Genomic DNA, 25210 nt, shown 5'->3' on the forward strand with positions numbered 1-25210 from the left:
GGTTAAGAGCTTCTCTGCTTTTCCTTACTCTGGCATGTAAGGGAGAGCGAGGAGGAGGGAACACGAATCCCTCCCTACAAACTCTAAATGTAAATTTAATTTTTAAGCAGGTACTGATTATGACCTAAAGGTGTCAGTTTTCTCATAATAAGTTACATGTGCATTCAATTAATACTCCAATAGAAGTATTGTAATGCTCATTGCTTACTATTCAGGGAGAATCAAGAGAAATGACTACATATATCAATATCAACTTTATTTGTTGTCTTTATCATTCACCCACTTGTGGTAATGTTTTTATAGCTCTGACTAAATTATAAATGATGTTCTGTTATTTAGGAATTTGAAGGCAATAATTGCAAATTAGCTGAAATGTGCCAGCCAGCCAATACTAAACATTCATTTACAGTAGCTGTTTTGCAGAGTTATAGCTAGTATTTTTTCTATATTTTTTTCTTATCACTATAATTTAGGCTGTTATCTCCAACTTGCCTGCTTTTTAAAATATAGGGTTAGAATTGATATCTTGCTGTCTGTAAATTTAATTTTACAAGGTGAAAGTTACAGAAAAGGGGAATCCTAAATGGATGGGAGTTTAGCATTCTTTACAATAGGAGTAATTAAGCACTAGAGGAGCTTGGTGAGAGAGGCTGTGGAGTGTCTATCACTGAAGGTTTTTAAAACTTTACTGGACAAGGTCCTGAGCAACTTGATCTAACTTTCAAGTTAGAACTGGTTTGAGCTGGAGGTTGAACTAGATGACCTTGACCTCTTGCAATCTAAATTTTTCTAAATTTAAACCACCAAAACTAAGTCTGAGCTGTACAAAGGTTTGAGTATTTTACAAGGGGAAAAAGTCCTCATGTCCTTTCTTTTCTTGTTTGCTTATTAAATGCATGCTTTTTAAAACACAGAGGGAAAGCAATGGGAACTGTGAGACAGAGTATCAGATATCACACCAGAGACTTGAGTATTCAGATTGTGCACATATATTTTAACAAATAGTTTATATGAACAGTAAGGAGATTTTAATTCTGATTTTGTAATTAGAATAATTTCTTTTTTTTTTTCTTTCTCAACCTTTATGATCACTTTTAGTCTCTTTTCATATGACACTTTTTTTTTTTTTTTCTCCCCCAATTTCTGTTAGGAATAGGAGGCCTGCAAGATGTTGTGCTAAAGTCTGCAACTTTGTCAACTTCACCAGCTTGTCCACCATTTACACCTCTCAACTTTGAAGCTACACCAATTGTGCGAGTAGCTGTTGAACCAAAACATCCAAGTAAGTTTTAAGGGAGAATTCAATGTGATAGCGATTCAGCTTCCCATCCTTGGTGATGCTACTGATTGAGCTAGTTTATGATCTATCCATTAAATCAGAGATCAGTCCAGTATAAACCAAATATATGTTATCTAGATGGCATTTTATTGTCCTTGTGAATTCTTCTAGCTGGTTTGCTTGTGTCTCAGTAAGTGGGGACATATAGATACAGTTATTGTGCTTTTTGCGGTCCTTTTAGCTGTATCGCAAGTAAGACACTGCATGACACTAACATTTCTGTATTTGTTTACTGTGAAAGTAAGTATACCTTTGGGTTTTTCAGTTTTGCTGATGTTCTTCTATGCTATATCATCAAACTCCTGGTACAAATTTGCAGTACTGCTTCTAATTGATTTCTGACCCCTGCCCCTATCCGCAGTATATCTCTGTATTTCAATTTCAGTCCAATTTCCATTTCTTGTTGTTTGTAGAACCAAAACAATGGCTTTCTATTTAGGTACAAAATCCACTAACATTAAAATTACATTTATTTATTTATTCATTTGTGATAGGACAGCCTAGCAGCTATTGGTCCTAGGTATATGAGTAATGGATAATCATATATTGCACATCCTTGTTTGTTAAAGCAGTTGCGAAAGTGTTGACTTTCTAGTTGTACTGAGTGTGGTATTAAGTTGAAAATGGTATTGGAATATAACTCTACTGCAATATAACTCTACTCTTTCTTTTTTTTTCCCCCCCCCCTAAGGAAATTACTCTTTACATCGTTAATGTCTCCTTCCTGGTAACTTCTAAATGTATGATTTGAGCTGAAGTTGTTACAGAGACAGAAGTCTCAAAGTAGCTATACCTGTAAAAGTTTCCTGAAAATTAGCTGTTGGTTGCAGTATCAGGAAGATGAGCAAAATTAGGCCATGGCAGGCACAGCTTGAAAGTAATCATTTGTTCAGTGAGCTGCATATAGTCTTAATGTGGCTCTAGCATGTCATCTCACGTGGGTGCCTGTATGGGTTACCATAAACTATAAAAGAAAGAAAAGCTATTCTTCCTTCTCAGGGGGCTAAAATGCAGAGTATGAATGTGAAGCTCTTTGTTTAGCTATGATGGTCATGTAAAATGACACTGTTTTTTTTTTCACTTGTTTATTTTTATGTCTGGTTTTATTTTTTATGTCTGGTTACTTTTATTTTATGCACTCAAAAGCTTAGCATTAAATATATAATATTTCTTTTAATAGTCTCCAAGTGAATGACAAGCATAATGTCACTCTTTCTTCTGAATATGAATATGCATTCCTAGTAAGCTTGTGGATATTTTTTACCCCATATGTAAAATAAGAAAAAGGAAACATAATTAGTTAAATATATATATATATTAATTGTGAAATGCTGCTGACATGCTGGTTTTGTGCATAGATACAGACCAACCAGCTGTGACTGTTCATTTTTCACTAACAATAAGGCAACTCTTTTTAAACATCTTTGTTTTAGGGACATCTGTGTTTTGGTTCACTGAAAACTGCACACATTCCTGATCTTTTTCCCCTTTTCAGGTTGTAATAGCATTAAAATTTTTCAGTGGCTTCTAGACTGTTTTAAATCTTTCTTGTACTTAATTCACTCTTTCATGCCTTCTAAGTAGTCCATATGGGGGTATGGTGTACTAATTCTATTGTAAAACTCCATAAAACAAAATCTAGCGATCCATTCAAATGCGTACCACAGTTATGATTGTATAATGTGAATTTAGTCATCAGTAGCTAAATTCTTGGTGACAAACTATAGGTATAGCTTATATCTTCAGTTGATGCTGTTACTGTTTTCTCAATACAAGAATATCTTACTTCAAGCGTTCCTTCTTTGGTAATACTGTGTTAATAATACCTTATTTTGCCAGGTGATATGCCTCAGCTGGTGAGAGGAATGAAGCTTTTAAACCAAGCTGATCCATGTGTCCAAGTTTTAATCCAGGAGACAGGAGAGCATGTGCTAGTGACAGCAGGAGAAGTTCATCTTCAGCGTTGCTTGGATGACCTGAAAGAAAGGTTAGAGGTGCTAGGAGGAAGGAATATTTTTTATTAAGTAACTGTGCATTGTATTTCTTTGACAGTTTGATGCATCTGTCTTTGATTTATATTTTGGTAAAAGAGCAGCCTAATCCACCAACAGCTTTTACCCTTGGTTCGTAAGTGTATTTTTTTAGTTATAAGATTACGTGCAGTTGGGCAGAATTAACTAGTTTTATGAAACTTTAGCACCTTTTGAGCACTTGAAAGAAGTAATAAATTGCACTAGCATCAATATTCCAATTAGAAAAAATACACAATTGGTACAAAATAAAACTTTGAGTGGAATTAAGTCTGGCAACTGAACTCTCAAAAATTAGGAAGCAAAAAGATAAAAAAAAAAAAAAAAAGTGCACACTCTTATCCTATTCCTTTGCACTTGACATTGATTTTTTTAAAAGTTAATCTGTGCTCTTAATCATGACCATGGTTTTTCCAACCATAAATGAATACAGGTAGTTTCTTACAATGTTTCTTCAAATGGTGAAAGAACAGTTGTCTGAATCAGTCCTTTCCTATATCTTATTTCACAGAATCACAGAATAGTCTAGGTTGGAAGAGACCTCCAAGATCGCAAAAAGATTTACCAAAAAAAAAAAATCTGTGATACTTCTGTCTCATGTGTATTTACTGCCAAAAAACAAGCTTGGTGATAGATGGTTGAATGTCTCTCTTACTGTGCCCATACCACTTCTAGTTAATATCAGACAATGCTAACTTCCTATGGAAGTTAGAGTGGATCACTTGCAAAATTGAATACAGGTTCTTACTGTTATCCTCATTATTACTTAGTGCAACATGTTTATACCACTTCTGAAAACAGATGTGCTTCTTATTGAAACACCTCACTGGCATATAATATGTCAGAATAAAGACAGTTCTGTCTTCAGCACAATTGGCATAGCATTTTACCCCAAGATGTGTAAATGCCTTTATATTGACAATCGTCAAACTTTTGAAAAAATATTTAGATTTTACTAAATAAGTTGTTATTGATAATTGACAGGAAAATAAGATTTCAGTGAGCGGCAAGTAGCAGTCCATATATTTACATTTCTAACCTTTTCTTTCATAAACATAATTTTGTTTGTTTTTTTTTTTTCTGAGTTTCCATCTCAGTTGTCATGAAGAGAATTCATTGTCATGAAGAGAATTCATCATTCATCATGACAATTCATCATTGTCATGAAGAGAATTCATCTCAGTTGTCATGAAGAGAAGCTGTTGAGAGTCACCATTTTGAGTCTCTTACCTGTGTTCCTCAAGAAAATGTCAGTGTTCCAAACCACCAAAGCACATGAACACTGTACTTGTAGTGTCATAAGCAGAAACAGCAAATATCTGAGGACACAGACTAGCAGGGCTTCCACCACTGACCCACTCAGACTTGACATAGGGTTCCTGATTCCTTTTTTCTCACTTGGGTACCAGCTCCCAAGAGTATGAGCAAAGTATATTTACTAGCTCATTCTCCTTCCAGTCATCCCTGAGGACTTATCACATCTTAGTTGCCATCTTTCACATATTAGTCAAGAACTTCTTCCTTCTTTCACCAGTATGTGGAAGGAAAAGTGAAGGATAGGATCGCTGTCTTGTACCATTGCTTGTGAATTACAGTGAGTAATATAGGTGAATTCTGACAGCGGTAAAGTTACTTCAGTAAACTATTAAACTTTGAAGGGGAAAAGTTGTGGTCTGAAGTGCTAGTTACATTAGGTCTACTGTAACCTAAAAAACCTGTTCAGCTTACACAGTGCTGCATCTTTTTGGAACATCACAATGTAAGAACAGCTGTGCTAGTTCAAATCAAATGTCCATCTAGCTCAGAGTCTTATCTCCAGCAGAGTGGCCTAAAGCAGATGTCTGGGGAAGAGTAAAATCAAAGTAACCATATGAAAAAATCCCCTACTGATACTTTCCTGGACCTTAATCATTTTCAGTTCAGGGACAGTTCAGGGCCTCTTGTGGTTTGGTTATCAGCTTATCCCTGTCAACCTTCCTTATGCCCCTCATGATTTTGTAGACCTCTGTCATATCCTTGAAACATCTGAAGACTACTTGTACTTTCATACCTTTGATCATCGTTATTCTCATTTTTTTCTAGTTCCATTATATTTCTTTTGAGGGGAGAGAACAACAGTACATAGTTTTCCAGACGTGAGTGAAACAGTGATTAATCCAGTGGCATGAGTGCTTTTTCTTTTGTTTTATTCTGTTCCTTTCTTTTTTTGAAGTACATGATGTTTTTAGGACTTTATGAGTTTGAAGTGCATTATCTGGTAATCTGTCTTGTAGTCGTATTTGTTCATGAACATCTGTTTCATGTTAAGGCCTTACCTCTCCCCTCCCCCATTTTAAAAGCAATTTTAAAATTTAAGCTAATCTTAAAACTTTGTTTTATAGGTTTGCAAAGATAGAGATTAGTGTATCATCACCTATTATTCCATTCCGAGAGACAATAACAAGACCTCCAAAAGTTGATATGGTAAATGAAGAAATAGGAAAACAGCAGAAAGTTGCTGTCATACACCAAACAAAAGAGGAGCAAAATAGAATTCCTGAAGGAATTCAGGTTGATTCAGATGGGCTTGTTACAATATCTACTCCAAATAAGCATGCTACTCTCAGCGTAAGAGCAGTGCCACTTCCTGAGGAGGTAACTCGACTTCTTGAAGAAAACAGTGACTTGATTCGAACTATGGAGCAACTCAACACATCTCTGAATGAAGATAAAAAAACTCATGAGATAAATCAGAAGACTATCGATAGGATCAAGGAATTCAAGCAAAAATTAGAGCAAAATCTTCAGGGGAGAAAGTGGAGGAATGCCGTTGATAATATCTGGTCTTTTGGACCACGGAAGTGTGGGCCTAATATCTTGCTATATAAATTTGAGGGCTACACAAAGTCTGTGTGGCAGTGCCTTGGGAATGCTGTGAAAGAAATCAGTAAATACAGAGACTTTGACAACAGCATAGTAAGCGGATTTCAGCTGGCTACACTTTCAGGTCCCATGTGTGAAGAACCCCTTATGGGTGTGTGTTTTATAGTGGAAAAATGGGAAATTAGTAAGGTTGGAGAGATGCTGTCAACTAGACGTCAAGATTCAGGGGAATGTGATGCTGTAGAACATAGTCAAAATGAAGATCCTGCTTCTCTAACAAGCAGTTGCACTGTTGAAGTTTGTGGTGAGAATGAACACCAGGACAGCAGTGAAAGTGTTCCAAAGTCACCTGAGAAAGTTAGCAAAAACAAGGGAGAAGTTTTACTTGCAGATTGTTATGGTCCTTTCTCTGGACAACTGATTGCCACCATGAAAGAAGCTTGTCGTTATGCTTTGCAAGCAAAACCACAGAGGCTTATGGCAGCAATGTACACATGTGAAATTATGGCTACTGCAGAAGTTTTAGGTAAGAGAAGACAAACCTTTGTCAAGAATTTGCTTTCTGAATTAATATGTGAGGTTTTACATATATAAAATCTGACTGAATCAGAAAGTAGAACTAGATTAAAAGATACGTCAGAGGTTTTTTGTAGTTCTCTAGTAGATTTCTACAATGACTCTTTGATGTTTGTGGTACTTTTATTCAGACTGAAAATTTTGAATTCTTCTCTCTTATCTGAAACATGCATAAGTAAGATCACTAAATGTTTTTGGAAGTGCAAGATACAAAATGTTGCCGCCTTATGAAATTTTGTAATATCAACTTCAGTAGGGAAACACAAATAACAACATGGTGTTCCTAAATGTAAGCATCATTTCCATGAAGAAATATGAGGAAACATGTCCTTTTTGTGAACTAAGTACAGAATCTAAGTTAGTATATGCCAAGTCATTATGTTTTAAGTTAATATAATTGATATAGAAGTAAATCAGGAAAAATATACAATCTTAAATAATTATTACAGTCCAGTTGGTAGATTTTCTTGCTAGTATTGGCATCCTTCTGGTATGCAAGTTGCTCATTTTGCAAACCCAATGCATACCAGCTTTGTGTCACTTATTACCTTACCACTTGCACCTACTTAAACTTGTTTTTATGACCTACTTATAAACCACTTAATTTAGTCCAATTTTGTTCATGGAGTTCTCCATGGGAGTTTCTTGCACACTGAATCTGATCCAGTATATTGAGATTTTATTTAAAACTAATTTCTGTTGCATTTAAGCTATCAAGAAAATTACTTTGAGCATACTACTCATGACAAAAATTGTAGTATACCCCACACATAAAAATGAAATATTTGGTTATTTGTTGTAAAAATCTGTTGTCATGCACACAAGCATGGTAGCAGTTACATAAAACAAACTGGTCTGCACAGCAATATTTACAATTGTATGTAGTGAAAAGAAGTGCCTTTGGATGAGCAACTGTTTTGTACAGGCGTATGATCCTGTTCTTTTCTGGTGGTGCTCTTTAGTAGCCCTGGCAAAAGGTGCCCTTCAGTAAGCTTATCATCACATTACCTTAAACTGCTGCATATAACTTCTACATTTTTAATCTGCCTTTATTATTTTTTAACATGTAAGGATGCCAAACAAAGTCTAACTTTTGATATGTTACATTACCATTAGAACAGCACCTACTTCAGACCGTAAGCAAGCATATGAATTTTAAATCACAGAAACACAACCTAAATTGCTGTTTTCAAAAAACGCCCACTACACGATTGTTTATAGTGATGTGATTGACATGCATTGTCTTACCCGTTTTGCCGTAAAACAAAATGGAAATGTGGCTTTCTAATACATACATATGTTTTTAATGAGTACAACTTGGATCTGTAAGCAGATCAGTTCAGTTTAATGAATGTGAGTTAGGAGGTGATAACTGTGGGCATGCACTGGTTCATTACAGATCTATTATTATGGAAGTTTAAGCTAATACCTTGCATCCACATGAGGGCAAGGGAAGAGCATGCTTGCTATCCAGTAGGACTTGGCAGTTGACATGGTAAAACATTGGCTTTTTTAACTTCAGTTCTTTCAGTTGGTGTTCCATACATTGCTATTGATACTGTTTTCATTTTGCTGATGTGAGTGATAATTAGCTGGGAAAGGATCTTAATAGGCTCTGTTTGTTGTGGCTTTTGTTTTTGGATTTTGTTAGCTATGCTCATGCCTTTATTGGATAAAAAAAAAAAAAAAAAAAATTAAGCCCTAGATCACAGCACTTTAGAAGGCAATGCACATTGCTTCATATTATCTAAGTTGTGTAAGTGAAAACACACAAATTCCAGAATGGAAGAGCAGCTCCTTCTTCCCTATTTCCTGAGTTTATGGTGACCTATAGGTTCTCGCAAATGGTGATCTTCCACAGTACTTCTATCTATCCAGTATGAAACTTTTTTTTTAAAACATACAGCGAATGCAGAAATTTTGTAGCATTTTCCCTTGACCTACTGAAAAACGCTGCAGTATGATAAAGTGCTGAACAGGTCTTAAATATTTAAGTAGAGGAACATAATACATCTTTAAAGCAAGCCTGTTACGTACAGATTTATTCTGTATGTTGTAGCACCATGAAGCTGTTTTAGAACAGCTATCATTGTTTTCAAAGTAACTGATTTTTGAATGGAAAGTTCTTTTAGCATTTCTTGGGAATTGGTGCTGCTAAAACTGTAGATTACTTCAGCTAATTAGTGTAGAGTTAGAACTAGTATTTCTTCAGTACACTGCAGCCTGCCCGTAGTGGTAAAACTGAAGACCTCATATAACTTCTTTGTGATAACATAAACTGAGACAATACTCCAGACTACTTGGATGAAATACATGTAGCTGAAAACCATTTAGTAAGATAAATACAGTGTCTTCTGGGTTTTATGTTTTGGAATAGTGGTCTTCAATGAATTATGGACAGAAAATATGTTCATCTAAAGTGTTTTGTGATAAATGTTGCCTTATCTCATGAATGTGTGTGCAAAGTTTTCGAAGTCCTACTTAATTACAAAAATAAATATTATGAATTATAACATTAATAACCTATAAAGTGGTTTTGGACTTACTTGCTTTAACAAATAGCTTTAATATATACTGTGTGGTTCGTTCACACTATACAAACATTGACCATGATGTGATGTTCTTTTCAAAGTGTATGTTTAACTTGAATTTTAAAGCAGTATATGCTAAGCAGCAGACACACTGAATTGTGAGCTGTGCTTACATATGACCTTTTCGTAGCTGAGAATTTTCCATTCTCCCTGAAACTTTCTCAGACTTGAAATTGTTGAGTTATGTGAAGAAAGGCTATAGATGCACAGCAAACTCAGTGACTTCTCTTCAGCATGCTTTAATCTTTTCGTCATTTGAAATATAGAATCTTAAGTATTTTAACTATTTTAAATATATTAAAACATTTTAAATACAAATTTACGTAATGCCTTCTGCAAAGTTGAATGTGGGTGTTTTCAGAACTGTTTTCATCATACGTACAGTGTAGTCCAACTGACCGGATATTTGGGAAGGAAAAATAAATATTATCCATGACAAACTTAAGGATGAATTAATTACAAAAATAATGGAATATGTTAAATATAATAAACACATGATATTTAAGATCAACAAGTTTTCTGTGATTTAGAATAGCACAATTTTGGGGACACAAATACCATATGGGGATATGGTGAGTCAAACTTTTAAAGGTAGCTAAGATGTAATGTCTGAAGCACAGTAATTTTACTTAGCAGTGTTTCTTAGCTGGTAATGCTTCTCAAATATTTGCTTATAAGAACTAAAACAAGTTAGGCACATAATCTGGCAAAGTGCCTTTTATACACTCATATGGCAATTTTTTAAAATGCTTGTATTACAAGCATTGTGTAGATTCATACAGGACTTATCATTTATTAAGTATTACTCATATGGTTCTGCACATTGTTGTTTGTGTAAATTTAATTGATTCACTTAAAATTTTACAGGGAAGAATTTGAGCCAAAGAAGTGATGTATTTTACTTAATGCTGAAGTTTCCTAAGTAAATATTTATGTATATCTCTTCATGAATATAAATGTATTGGTGAGCTCACTGAAATGATGTCTTTGCAGGTCGTGTGTATGCTGTCTTGTCCAAAAGAGAAGGCAGAGTGTTACAAGAGGAGATGAAAGAGGGAACGGATGTGTTTATTATTAAGGCAGTCCTGCCAGTAGCTGAAAGCTTTGGTTTTGCTGATGAAATCAGGAAGAGAACTAGTGGCCTGGCCAGTCCGCAGCTGGTGTTCAGCCACTGGGAGGTAAAAATATCTATTCACTCCATCTGTTTTGGTGATCTATTTCCTGTAGATGTGGCAGACTGGAATAATAAGCGGAAAAGGTTAAGTTTTGGTCAAGACATTTGATTAATTCCTTTCTGAAACAAAGAGGAAAAAGTACCTTTATATTGATCTTATTTGCTTTTATAGATATGCTGTTCAAAACTGTATTTATATTTCTTTGGATGGGATGCTTTTTTTCAGTATAAACTAAGAGCTTCACGAATTAAACTGATTCTTCATATTGTTTGCCTAAATTTAATGTGCCTTTTTAAATTAGTTCTTTGATAAATTTGTTTGGAGAATGGGGAAAAAAAGAAGCTACCACTAATAAAAAATGCAGCAACAAATCTAATGTATATGAAAGTTATCCTTTTAGTAACAGATATCTCAGTATTTTTGTCATTATATAGTCCAACTCTACGTACATTTTAGTACTTAGAGGCAAAGGGAGTTGATTCAATTCTTTCAAAATCAGGTCTGGTCACAGTAAATGGAGGTGTCCTCAAAATCATTCCCTTTGTTCATCTCTGTCACTTAGACATGAACAGGTAAATGTGGAGGTGTAAAGGAAATATGCAGATGGGAAAACTGATAAGAAATGTTATCAGCTGATAGTGTACTTTTTGTTCCTATGATGGTGGAGTAAGACAAAAAGCCTGAAATCAGAGTTCCTTTTTCAAGACCAAAAAAAACTGCATTGTAGGACTATTTGGAAGACTCCACTGAAGGAGCTAAAAATGGGTTCAGGGGCAAGAGTCCAAGTATAAACTATTCACATCAATTGTTTAAAACAATTGAAGTCTAGATTTTTTTTTGTCAGGTATTCCTTTATTTGATGTTAAGATCATAAAAGCTTTTGTAAATGGATTAGAAAATCTTACTTTATTGTTATCTTCCGCTTTATTTTTGTGACCTCCAATGTCAAGTCTCTGAGTACAAACAACTACAGATTTTTGAGGTCAGTAATACTGCATGCAGTTTCCAACTATGATCTGTTTAGCCTCTGTTTCTCTCCAAAGTATGTGCTGGTTTCTCACATGGTGTGTATTCTTCTTCATTTCCTGTAGCTAAAGCATCTTAATAGGAGGATTTGTTAAATACTTCAATAGCAGCATTTCTTTGTTAGCAGTTGCTTTAACTGGCTTAGGAATTTTATGTGAATGCTAATTGGAAAAGGAGCATCTCTGTAAACCAGCCAAGTCATATGCTACCAAAAGAGCTGGAAATCCTTGAAACAGTAAGCCTCATCTTCCTTGGCAATACTACCTTACTAGTGTTAGAAAATGCAGTGGAAAAGGGACTTAACTGTCTTTTCCCAATATTAATACTGATTTATTTCATTTTCTTGTAACCAAGACTGACTTCACAGAGACTTGAGGAAGGGAAGAAATAGCAGTAGAGTAAGAGATGGAAAAAAATAAATAAAGTAACAGAGCTACACTGAATGAAGAATAAATAAATAAAAGAAAGGCAACACCTACAGATGGTGTGTGCACAAAAAAATAGCAACAATTTTTTGTGTATGGCCAAGCCAGAACAGGTTAGCTCCTTCAAACCAGTGAGTATTGGCAGTATTGCATACAGTAGTTTTTCCAGTTTTGGATGTTCTCATCTGAAGTGCAGCTGGTGAGGTTTTGTGGTTTAACTGGTCTTTTGTCTGAATTCTCTAATATCAGTGCCCTAAAGGAATATCAGTCAGAGGGATGTTAATTCCAGCTAACCGTTGTTCTGTGCCAGTTTCCTTAGGATTGGTGGCTACTGTGCTCCAGTAGTAAGCAACAACATCAACCCCGCGCTTCCATGACCTTCCCTTCTATCCCCAAACCATGGCATGTATGTTCCCACTGTCAAGTGTTACGAATTTCACATTTTAAAAAATGTTCAGACAATTGCAGGTATGCGTAGGAGATGGAGATTTGAGCAACTGGCAATGTTTTATAAAAATGACCCTCAGGAGAGATTCTAATTACAGCTAGTTTGTTAAAATGTAGTAGTAGTAGGAAAAATGATTGTGTAAGCCAGTCAGCTTCCCACCTGGCAAATCTGTTGGTGGGAAGGGATTTTTGTCACTTTGAAATTCATGCTTACATTTTTTCTGACAAAATAAACCTTCTACTAAACTACTATTGATGGATGGCTATGTGTAGTGATGGCAGAGGGAGCGCATTCTATTGTCACCTCATCAGCAGAATTGCTAAATAAATACCATTTCCAGAATCCAGTGGTGGTATGACAGAGAAGCCAGAAAAAATGGTTTGTGTCTCAGATCAGGAGACATTTGTGTAGCTTTTCTCTGTTTCGTCTCCTATAAATGAAACAAAATAGATCTACTAGCTTTCCTCAAGTGTTAGGTATGACTTCACAGTGTAAAGTCACTCATGAATTGTCAGTGTATACATGGTACCTTGGCAAAATCATGAAAAGTGCCAGCATTTTATTTGAATCCCGATTACTTAATGTATCATTCTATAAGATACACTGTGAACTCTGTGTAATCTCATGCTCTTTTTTCCCTAAAGATGAATAGGGAGTGTGGAAGCAGCTTGATTTTGTTTTACATTTGCTCCATTACTGAGTGTACATTTGCAGCCTTAACTGCACTCTATCCAATCCCTTCTATGACATTCTGAATTAATTCTAAGCGGTGTTTTTTCACTGCGCTTGGCTCATTAACTGAGTTGCTAGAACATGGGTTTCTCTACAGAGATTCCTTCTACCATGTACTCATCCTCATTTTACAGATAGTAAAATACCACTTTTTGGTATTTTTAAAATTTCAAACAATCTCATAGAAATCTTATGTAAAAGTATGTTTAAACAAATGAGGTTTGAATTTTTTTTTTAATTATTATTTCATTAATATGACTTGTAGACTATAAACACAGGAAGGTCAATGATAGAGCAGATATTTAAATTGAACCTTTTGTGCTCTCTGGAAAGGAAATTATCTTTTTTTTTTTTTTTTAAGTTAATGAATGTATTTTGTATAGTTCAGATCACTTTGTCCCCAGGGGATGGAGCAATAAGATCTATCTTGTCAGGGAGTGCTTTTTTTAATTCATTTCTTCTGTCACGCTTAAATATATTGCTACCTGTAGAGGATGGCACTAAATAACCATTAGTGGGAGCTTTCAGTTTGGCCCCAGATTAAATAAATTAATTTTAAAAGGTAGTTGAGTATTTTCCTTAGGATATCCCTAGGCAAATGTTAAGTGTTTGGGTTTACTAGGCCGTATCTTCTTAGCTTTCATTATAAGCTTTCTTTTGAGTTCTCAGTTTAAAATATATAGCTTTGGGATAATTACAAATGCCTTCTATTTTTTGTATTCTTGAATTAATAATAGGCTTTCAGTTAGTGTATGTTTTGGCTAAGTCTGTTTCCTTTGTTCTCACTTGATTCTTTGCAGTTACTTGTTGCACTCAGTCATGTCATTTTATTCTTAGTCATAAAGTTATTTGAGCAAGAAGATATTTGTGATCACACAGCGTTTAGAATAATGGAGCTCTAATCCCATTTGGGAAATCAGTGTTATAGTAAAAATCATGCATGTGGCTCTATTCAAATGATGATTGAATTATCAGCAACTGCAGAAATCATCAAAGACAACTACTTTTTGTAAAGCCGTGAAATATATAGTATTCCTCCTAATGCATCTTTTAAATTGCATTGATTGGTTTTTGTTCTTGGGGGAGGAGGGTGACCTGTAAACACATTTAATCTGAATTCTTTTTGAGTATTCTTTCTGCGTAGAAGAGTGTTTGGAGTGTACCGTAAGGCCCTAGAGAAAGGTAAAAGAAGAAGGACTGTAGGTAATAAATGATAAGAACATGATGCAGTCTGAATCACTGGAAGTCTTATATTGTGAATTTTAATCCATTCATTACTAATTGTACAGCTCAAATATAAGATACGGGCTTAATACAGAAGTTGCCAAGTGTGACTGTTAGGCCTGCGTTACACAGGAAGCAGGCTGAAGTAATGAGAATCTGTGAATCTCTGCTAGGTAAGAATTGTGACTTTACATCGTTGTGCAAGAATTGGCTTACACATGTAAATGAATTCTAGCAGTAACCTGGAACCTTTCAAATATGAAGAAGTCTTTATATTAACCAAAGCATCTGAAGCTAATTAAATAGTAAATAAACGTGGTAGTGGTGTGGCTTTAAATTTCTTTTTCAATACACGTGTCTTAAGTAATAGGAAAAAAATGTATCAGTAAAACCACAGATTTCCTTTTTTCCTTCCACTGCTACTGACTGAAGTCAAGGCTAAAGCTCAGCTGTCGCTGAATGAGACACAAACAAGGATGATGCTCTTGAGCCAAAATAAACTAGCACAAGTTGATTTTAAAAATAAATATGTAAATGTTCATTATTATAGTATTTATTGAAAGATGTGATGTCATATCTGACTAAATGCACTTTAAGGCCTAGGCCATGCCCTTTCAGTATTGTCAATGAAATCTCTTGAGTTTTTCTGAAATAATTCTCAATGTTCGTGTTACTTTGTAGGGAGTCTGCACACCTTATACAATCCTGTAGGTTAAATGTTTAAAGCCTGACTGTAAGTTAGTTCATATTCCCTTAAACATCCTTTCTCTAAAAGAAAACTAAATGTTGCAAATCTGATGTTTTCTGGATTTTTAAACCTTTTGCGAGATGGCTATAGAATTGAAATAAATTATTTTTTGTGTTGGATATATAACTTTCCTCTCTAATTGTATTTTTTTCAAAATCATATAATTTACAATGAAGAGCTTTTGTGAATAATACAAGGAATACACAGAGAAATAAAATTGGGAGACTTTGTCAAGTTGTGCAGTGAGCAATCTATTTTCACATTTTTTTTAAAATGCCTTTATAAAGTTATACATAATAGTCTTGAGAAAATGTATTTATGTGTTTGATATATAAGTTGATGTATAGTGATGCAAAGTGGCAATATTCTTCTGTGAAGCTAAGATGTGAATACATGACAGTCAAATAATTGGTAAAAAGGGAGGCTGAAAGTGAATTGCTTTTGTTTTGTTTCTTTCAGGATATGGTATAGAGATTAGCTATTTATAAAATGGACAAGCTGGTACACAAAGTATTTGGTATAATATGAAAATGTGTGTTTTAACAACATAACTGTGACTTCTTATTTTCAGAGCATTTATGTGTAGGTGCTTCTGTAAAGTTCTTTAGCATATTGTAGATATTTTCCTCCCACCCTTTGCCACTCTAGTCCTCTTCTCCAGCATGATGTTTTGTGCAAGTGTTCCAGGTGCTGAGCACTTCCACAGCTTCTCAGTACTGCTAGGTAGGAAACGAGGTGATGCCCGCTTCCCACTGTGATGAAATGGGTGCAGCAGCATGGAGAAGCTGAATCTGCTCAGTCTTGCTGGGTGTCCTTCCTGGTATTCTCTGTTCTGGAAGCTCACTGCCAGTGTCCAAACTTGTCTTGCACCATGTGGCTATGTGCAGTGGAAAAGCACTTCCACAGCACTAACCAGCTTGTTACCAAAAGCTCGGTTTTTTAGTGATGGTTTTTCAAGGTCACATTTCACATAAACATCTGCAAATTTCTGTCGTTTTACCTGAAAGGTAGAGGAAATTTCTGTTTGACAGGACTGCTTCAGACATATAAACTACATTCCAGGGTACTCCTTTAGTTGTACAGCGTTTACCATTATTAAGTGCTGGACACCATTTGAACTGTCAGTGCTCTTGAAGCCTTGAAGTATCTGTCTAGGATTGATTTTTCTAAAGTAGAAAGGATCCTGATACACTGAAGCTTATATACTCTCTGAAACAGTGCATAATAGTTGTTTTGAAGTTTTTTTTGAAAAACAGCTTCTGGCATAATATTTTCCTGACACACAAAGGGCTGGCCAAGAACACTGAATTTAGTAGTTCTTGTGCTTTCTTACTAAGTGGTTCACACCAGTCATAATGTTCCTTGCTAGTCTTAAAATCTTCAGTGGACAGTGCAAGACTGCTCTTTGAATTCATGGTCCAACTAAAGCATTTTCAGTGTTTGTGGTATTTTGCTAAAAGCAATTTTCTGTCCTCATCAAGCAGTAAGGACCAGTAGGGGAAATGCTACTAGGAATATGGCTGTGTTCCCAGATCTGCCTGACCTTTTGGATGACCTAGGCAGATCCTGTCTGTTTGCCTTTGATGCTTCTCTCAACCTTGTTTTGCATAATTAGGCTGCCTTAGGCAGAGGCTGTTTCATACGGTCGTTTTCTGAAATACACTAGACAATGGGACCCAGATCACTATTGGAACCATCTGGGTGCCACTAAAATGCAAACAATAAATCATCCTCAAATTAAGGCTTAAAATTCCAAGTCCTCTTGAATTGAAAGTAATTTGGTCTAACTTGAATCTTATTGAAAAGTTTGATTAATTTACGTAATCATTTGCAGAACTTAGTACACACCATATTGTCTTTCAGTATTAAAATAGTACTCCTACTATTAGCATTTTTATGGGTTAATTATTACAGGTATTCAGATTATGTCTGAAAAAGATACAGACGTGCATTGTTTGAATTTTAGCATGTAGGTTCTTAGGCAAAAAAGCAAATGACAGCTGTTCAGCCTGTTGCTCTGCATGCAGTTACTAAACAAGTCTTATGAGACTTCATTGTTTGGGTGTGTTAGTTTGAATAGATGTGATATTTAATGAAACATTGTACTTCAGAATGATTTCTTTTTCTCAGTAATACTTTTACATTTACATTATTTGAAGTAATCTAATTTTCTTTTAAAATACCTAACCCCAGTTGATTTCATTGTAAGCACTGTTTTATTTATACCTAGAATTAGCTCTTAGTTCTGTAGCGGTTATATGTAAGGAGTATATATAATACTCCTTTCAGTGTATTAGCAGAGCGTGGGGAATGATGGATGCCAACTACTCTGTGCATCTGCTTTGATCCATTAATGTTATGTGAATAGAAGAAGGACGATCTAGTCTCATGCCCTCACCATCACTTACAGAATTGGAACTTCCAAAAAAGAAAACTTCCTACTCTTTCTTTTGTGTGTGTGTCACTGTGTCAGTAACACCTCTGTGTAGTTAGAGTTCTGTTAACATGGCTATTTGCTGACTTCTTAGAGGAGATGGACAGCTGATGCCCCAAGTTTCAGCTGAGTCAGTAGATCCGGCTTTGTCTTTCTCTTTAATTACCACAGTGTTAACTACAAATAATATGTTCCTAATTGACCACATCTTCTGCAATATGTCTACACCATTCAGTTGGGCACGATCCTCATAAACAGAAATTCTCAAATGTTTCTGTAGCTTTCTCCAGAAGCAGTAAGTAATACATAAGTTGTTTCCACATGCTGAGGCACAGAAGTAGCTCCTGGAGGTACTGATGTGGATTTCAAAACCTAATTTAAGTCTCTTTCCAGTGCTGCTCTGCATAATGCAGTGGCACGAGGTGCACACAGGATTCAGTATCACTGAATCAGTACCACTGCAGTAAATTTGCAGGTTTGCCCGTTAGTTGCTATATGCTAAATTGTATGTACAGAGCCTCCAGTTATCTCAGCTTTCCTGAGAGCTAGAGATAATGAATAATTGCTTTCAATGAAAGAAGTATCCAGTATAAAACTTAACATCAGTAGAACAAGCCTTTTGTAAATTAATGAAAGAGCCAGTCTGTTAACCCAGGGATTTTCTTAAGCATCTATCACTACAGTATCTAAATATTTATAGGTAGCTTAGACTTGTAAGTTCATTCCTATTTGGACTTCTCTTTTGCATTCATTCTTCAAGAACCACCTTTTCTCTCTGAGCATGTTAGATTTCTTGTTAATGTGAAAGAACTTCATCAGAGGGGGTAGTAACAGCCTTTTAAGTTGTTATAGTTTGTAGCTGTGTGATCTCCCTCAGCAGTGTATTCTGGCGCGCATCCATGGAATATGAATCACTTTTTCTCATTTGTGTGCTTTGTCTTGAACTTGGAAATTTTTGTTTGTTCAGCTCTTTAGACAGGTTGTGTATGGGGAAGTCTTTGGTATTTTCCAGCGTGATGATGATTAAGTATGAACGTCACTACAACCCGATCAAGTTAACATGCAATCCGTGCCCAGAAGCTGGGAGCAGGGGAGGGGTACAACACATGACAATAGTTTTCACTGACCCTTTTCTTTATTTCAAGTGTGTAAAATAATGGTAAAACTTTCAAGCTTTCAAAAGGGGAGCAATTTTTTTTAATGATATATTCTGTCAAAGAATCACCTTTAAGTTTCTAGGCATTGGTTAAATGTCCCTGTATAGGGCATCAGAATGAGTATGACTCAGGCAGATTCTTCTATGGTTAGACAGTCCTTATTTTTATGTTAAAAATAAATGTAAAAACCTAAGTTTGGAAACCAAAGTTTCATAGCATTGACTTCTGAGCTCTGCTTGCTTTGGTTTTCAGCCAGACAACCCTATGCGTGTTCATTTACCACCTAGATAAATGAGATTGCATATCTTTTTTTTCTTTTTTTTTCATATAAATGATATCCCATTTAAGTTACCAGGACTATGTATATACTTAACAAATTAGAACTTTTTTTAGGGGCTTAACATACTATTTTGAAAGATTGAACCTACAGTATTTGCTAATAAAAATAACCATCTTCTAGCATAGACATTTTCCTAACTTCCCATAAAATGTAATTTCTTTCATTGTGTTAGGTGTTATTTAGCATTTGAAGTATTAAAATAGGACTTGAGAGTTTGATGTTTGTAAGGAAATTCTCCATCTTAATCCATTTATTTATTTATTTATTTATTTATTTATTTATTTTCTGGTTTGTTTTATCTAAATAAACTAAGAAATTTTGCTTGGCTTGAAATAGCATATGGCAATTAAAAGTATTTGTCAGAAGAAAAGGTTTATAACATTGGAAGAAGTTTATAACACGAAGTTAAAATTGATAGTTTAGGGAAGTTTGTTGCATCCTTGTTATTTTTTAATGTTAGTGCTAATATATTTCAGAAATGATCATGGTGTTTTGTCCTCAGTTGTTGTTATAACTATCACTGTTCTCCCAGTAGTTAATACTTACCTGCATTCCTTTTCCGAAGAGGACTTTGTTTAAGAAATGGATGCAGTGTTGTCTTTGTTTTCTTAGTAAAATGATACTAACTGTAACTGTGAAAAAACCTACGGTCGTTTAAGTGAAATAACAACTTTTGAAGATAACTAGATGTTTGGCATACTCTACTGAGAAGTGCAGGGTATGAGAAGTGCAGGTCTGAGAAGTGCAGGGTATGTAGGATGAACTGGGATGAAGATTTGTCCAATCATTCCCTGATCACGTTAGATCTGAAATCTCTTCTAGCAGAGGGCCCTTGAGACATTAAGCTGCAAGAACAGCTCTGTAAAAGACAGAAACAATGATTTTAAGCCATCTGTCCATTTCGTACGGTGTGAAGAACATAGGACACAGAAATGAGCAGAAACCTTCAGTTCTTATAAATTCTGATAAGATCATAGTGACATAATATCCTAAATAAGAAATTATTTCTTGGAAACTGATAATTTTCTGAGCACGAGTTGGTGTTGTTTGCTGACTGGCAGTTAAATTTGTTTTATAAAAAGTTGTACACAGATAAATGCAACCAAATTTCAAAAGCTATCATATGCTTCCTGTGCAAATACTACATAGTGTTTCTAACTTGTTTTCAGCTTAAGTAGCTAATAGGCTTTCCAGAAAACTCTACCTCCTCTACTTTCATGTTGTATACTTTAGAGATTAAAATTACCTGAAATGTACTAGTAAACCTTTGTTTTGTCTCACATTACTTTTTTTTTTTTTTTTCCTTCTCTCTTCTTATAGATTATTTCAAGTGACCCGTTCTGGGTACCAACCACCGAGGAAGAATATTTGCACTTTGGGGAAAAGGCAGACTCTGAGAACCAGGCCCGCAAGTACATGAATGCAGTAAGAAAGCGAAAGGGACTTTATGTAGAAGAAAAAATTGTGGAGCATGCTGAAAAGCAAAGAACTCTCAGTAGGAATAAGTAGCTGCGTCTGCTTCCTTTCCCTCCTGACTCAGCTAAGTGCGCGTGGATAATTTTCTATGCAGCAGATTCAAAATTCCATCTGGACTTGTTCTTTTACACCAGTTTTCTTACACATGATAATGTCCATGGTTTATGTTTTGAAAAACGTAAGCCTTTCCAACTTTTATACAGAGAAAATAGTTTATTTATTTAAATAAAGCCTAGGTATATTCCTTGGAATTGGTCTCAATTTTTAGAGCTGTTGCTGTCATGGGATTAGGAACTCACAATTTAATTTGTTTCTTTCAGATTTGTCAGATATAATTGCATTTAGTTGGTTAGCTAGTCTGTTGCAAATAAACTATGCAATGAATTTATCTTCTTAATGTTTTGACTCTATTTTTTAAATTGATTTTCATTTCTATAATGTATTTGTTGCTCACAAGTACTTTCCATAGTTACCTATGTGCAAACAGATGTAAGTCTACCAGTTTTACTCTGTTCCTCATGTAAACAGTCATCTAAATCAGGTGATGCTCTCTCTGCTCCCAGGTTGTAGCAATGCTTCTTTAAAGCAGAAGGCAAAAACAGTATGCATGGATAACTAAGCGCTGCAAACCAGGCAAGGTTTTTCTTTTTTCCCTTCCTTAGAAAAACATTGTGTAAAAAAGTTTACATGATTATCCTAAGCTGGGAGCTGCTGTCTCTGAACTAGGCACACAGCTATCCTTGCCAATCCTGTCTGAGTGTTTACAGACTCTTTGCAGAAATTTCTACCCGTTCATCCTGTTGTGTTGAATTCAGTGAAGGGAAACACTTGCAAAAACATACAAAATGTCTTGCTGTTTGCAGGTGTCTAGGATGCAGAAGTCTCCAGAATGATTCAGACCAACAGTAACAGGAAAAAAGTCCTGAAAGGATGTAAGTTTTAGTTAAGAAAAATGGAAATCATGGGCAGGAGAAGAGAAACATGGTGCATGAACTACCTTCTCATTTGGCTGTTTTGAATTGTAAAAGGAAAGGACTGAAAAGATAGCTGTCCTTGAAGAGTTTCTGATACTTAGTTAAATGAATGGGTAATTAAGTCCTCGAATCTTGCGCTGACCGACTTTCTGCTATATCTTGTGTTTACTATTGGCAAAGTGTTCTGTTTCAGCTAACCATGTAAACAGGCTGTTCTTTTCTTTCTAGAATATAACCACTTCTTTAATTTGTGATGCCGTGCATTCCTTTAGCACCAAATTGGCCTTTCTGAATAAATATTCTGTGTGTGTCAATTAATGCAGTAGGCAGAAGTTAACTCCTATCAGTTTTGCTCCTTATGAGAAAGGAAACTGTTACTTGTTTCACAAGTAGAATGATTCTGAATGCTTAGCTTTTATTTTAAATGGCAGCTTTTTCTTTTCCAGTTTGTTTGCTTTCATTATGGAAATGTTTCCTTTTAAGACTGTGCTTATGAATTATTCAAGCAAATGATATTTGCCTTCCTTAGAAGGTTGTTCCATACGTTGTTGTTGTTCTGCAAGGGGTATGTCTGCACAGCAGCCCTATTAGAGCTTGTACAAATATACTCAGGTAGTTTGGGCATTGCCAGCTGTATATCCATGGAAGGCATTATAACTGCCTGCAGAAACTGCTTAAGACATAAATAAATGTTTGTGTAATGAGATCTTGGCTACTTACAGCTACACTGCTAGCTGGATCCAAGATACAGTTAGGGATGTCTGGCCTCCAGTCAGAAAGGTGCTTACATATTAAGTAGCTCTTCAGAGCTGGGTAGGTTGCTCATTGTTGTGACTATATAATTGTTAACTGTAATCTACTATACTTGTGTAAACAGAAAGAGCATTAACATTTTAAAAGATTTAGCTTTCATATTTGGTTTTGTCATATTTTCAGATTTTCTTTCAGATTGCATCTCAAACAGCATGAAGACAGGGTTGCAACATCCTGAATTAATTCTTGTTTATAAAAAGGGAAAGCTCCACTAACTAGCAGAAGAAAATCAACCTGCAAGTGCTAGATCTGTTTTCTTCAGTAATGGTTTCTAGTGCAAAGAGAATCTAATTGCTTACATACAATGAATCTTTAACTATATATAGCTGTTTTTTGCCTCGCTTTCTTATATATACATAACTTTGTGACGTAATTTTGGAAAATGTCTGCAAAGCAAGATAAATAACTTGCTGATGGAGCAAGCCATGGAAAAGCTGAATTGAGAGGTAGCCATTATATCATTTCATCTTCCAGTGCCAGTTTTATTGCTAAGTATAATACATATCTGAAGTGAGTGTACACAGCTTTTAAAATACTTTATTTGTATAAATGGTTAGTATATTTTTAACTTAAAAAAGGCACTCTTCATGTGATTTGGCTCTATTGAATTTAGTAGAATCAAAACTCGTTAGAACTGATCATTTACAAAAGCACCAATAAACTTCTAAGTGGTAATATATATTAGAGAATGATAATTATTCATTGGGCAGATACTCCAAATAATTCTACTTTGTAGAAAGAAAAGAAGAAAGAAAAAACAACAACAACAACAAAAAAAAACTTAAGAGCAGAAGCTATATTTCTCCAGGGGGAGAAAAATTAAGACTAATCTGTGGCCAGCAAGCTCCTTCCTGTTTTCTCTGTCTGTGCTCCTTTTATCTTCTTGCTTTAAAGATCTTAATTTCTTGAGCACTAATAATTTAGGTGATTGAGCAACTTTTTCCACAGAATTTTCTTTTTTTTTTTTTTTTCAACAAATTTATCTTACATTTTAAAGCAGGAGTCCGAAGAAGAAATCAAAGTGTAACTGGAACATAGTGCTGCATCTTCTTTCCTATTACCCTTCAGGTTAGGCCTTCAACTGCACCTTCAACATTACTGTTAATGAGGACAGACACAACAAAGAAGTAAAATATTTTTGAACCAAAACAAAATTCCCAAATTAAGTCTGAATACAACATCTCAACTTTCTGCTAACCTTACAAACTAACTTTTTCTTGATTGAGACACTAATATTTGGAAGCTTATTCTATGATAAATGGAACATGGCACTCATTCACAGTCAGCTGCTGTGCTTACAAGGAGAGAGAACCATGCAATATTTGGACTGTATACTGTAGTTTTGGTTAAAGAAAAATTTTAGTATGAGTGAGTAGTTTTGGTTATAAGTGATTTTGGAATGCTTATTACATTGAATACTTAATCTGATAGTAGAGCGGCTCTGACAAAGTTCTTGAACTCCAAGGGTCTACTCTTTTGGGTTGTAACTCTTTACTGTTTGGGATTGGTTAAGCATTCACAATTTTAAGTGTCTTTTACATTCCTCCCAATGCTTTTCTGGGCATGCTGTTGGGTTATAAATGCATAAAGAAAGCCCTAAGTCTCTGGGAAAGTAGCAAACAACACAGTTTAAGTACCTTACAGTCTTCTTGAATATTCCCACTAGCATAAAAGAAGAGAGGTGGGTGAAATCAGGCATTACAACAGATGATAAATCAGTCAACTAGATTCCTTCCATGAAAAAACGTGGGTTTGAAAAGTTTGTAGCTCAACTGGAGGAATCTTTGGTTGATCTTTCAGACAGCCAGATTGAAAGGAGCCTTAAACAAAGGAGTTTGTCTCAGCTAGGGCCTGCATATTGCCATGCCTGAGAAAAATCATGAGTGTGTCAGAGCAAGGAGTCACCTGTTTGTGCAACTACTTGAGACTTACGAGGATGAAAAAATCTCAGCTTTTGCTGAGTGCTGCTTGTCCTTTGTTTCCACACAGGAGTGTGGGGAATAAATATCTCCAATATCAATGAGAAACTGGACATCAGTTTCCTTCTCTTACTTCATGCAGGTGGTGAATGTCCAGAACTTGGCAATTTTGTGAGTAAAGAACCTCTCTTGATTGGACAGGTATTTCTTAAATGTCTGAAACCTTTTTTCATTTATAAACCTAGTGCCAGACAAGTACCATTTACACGTAAAGGAACAGAAGCTTGCGGATCTGCTTAAACCTTCCATGGTGTGTGACTTGGCAGCTGAACTGGAACTGGGAATTGAGGTGACTTTTCTCTTGGCCTTCCTCATATCAACTTAAGTTCTGTGACAGGACATCTTGAAGTCTTGTTCTTGTTTTAGGGTTTCTTCTTTCTATTTTAGTGTGGTTTAAAAGTCCTATGTAGAGTTTTTCTGAGCTTCTTCCTAGTTTTCTTTGTAAGCAAAGGGGCACAAGCTGTTTTTATGAAAAGCTGAGGCCATCTCCACAGCCATAACTCAGGCTTCTTGGGATTTTGTGAAGGTGGGATCCAAAAAACTTGGAGAAAGATTGGTAGAATGTGGTGTAGAATCTCTTATTTTAGACCATGCACAGATATGTCTCAGATTTGCTAATATCTGTAATTTGCTTGTTTAGTACAGTCCTGAGAAGGAAAGCAGTGTGTTAACTTGAGATGTCTGTGCAGGCCTGGCTGACTTAACTGGTGCTTAGAAAAAAGTTTACATGCAACATAAAACATTTACATGTAAATACCATTTTGATGTAGCAATATTTCTGAATTTTGGTCTCTATTTGATGTGGCTTGGTCATATTCTTCATTGTATGTGCTTTTTGATCAATTTTGTGCTTGTTTGGAT

At 35.4% G+C, this 25210-nt stretch overlaps 1 protein-coding gene across 2 annotated transcripts in view; it reads left to right on the top strand.

Moving 5' to 3' along the window:
* The window catches only part of EFL1 (elongation factor like GTPase 1), a 71198-nt gene extending 50214 nt beyond the window's left edge, over nt 1-20984 (top strand). For both annotated transcript variants that reach the window (XM_035335409.1, XM_035335410.1), the window contains exons 16-20: nt 1151-1282; nt 3179-3326; nt 5751-6757; nt 10392-10576; nt 20428-20984. In XM_035335409.1, the coding sequence (XP_035191300.1) occupies nt 1151-1282; nt 3179-3326; nt 5751-6757; nt 10392-10576; nt 20428-20616 (1661 nt within the window). In that variant the 3' untranslated portion in view covers nt 20617-20984. The remainder of the gene's footprint in view (nt 1-1150; nt 1283-3178; nt 3327-5750; nt 6758-10391; nt 10577-20427) is intronic.
* Nucleotides 20985-25210: the final 4226 nt, after the last annotated feature.

The sequence above is a fragment of the Oxyura jamaicensis genome, chromosome 10, assembly GCF_011077185.1.
Source record: "Oxyura jamaicensis isolate SHBP4307 breed ruddy duck chromosome 10, BPBGC_Ojam_1.0, whole genome shotgun sequence".
Taxonomy (NCBI): Eukaryota; Metazoa; Chordata; class Aves; order Anseriformes; family Anatidae; genus Oxyura; species Oxyura jamaicensis.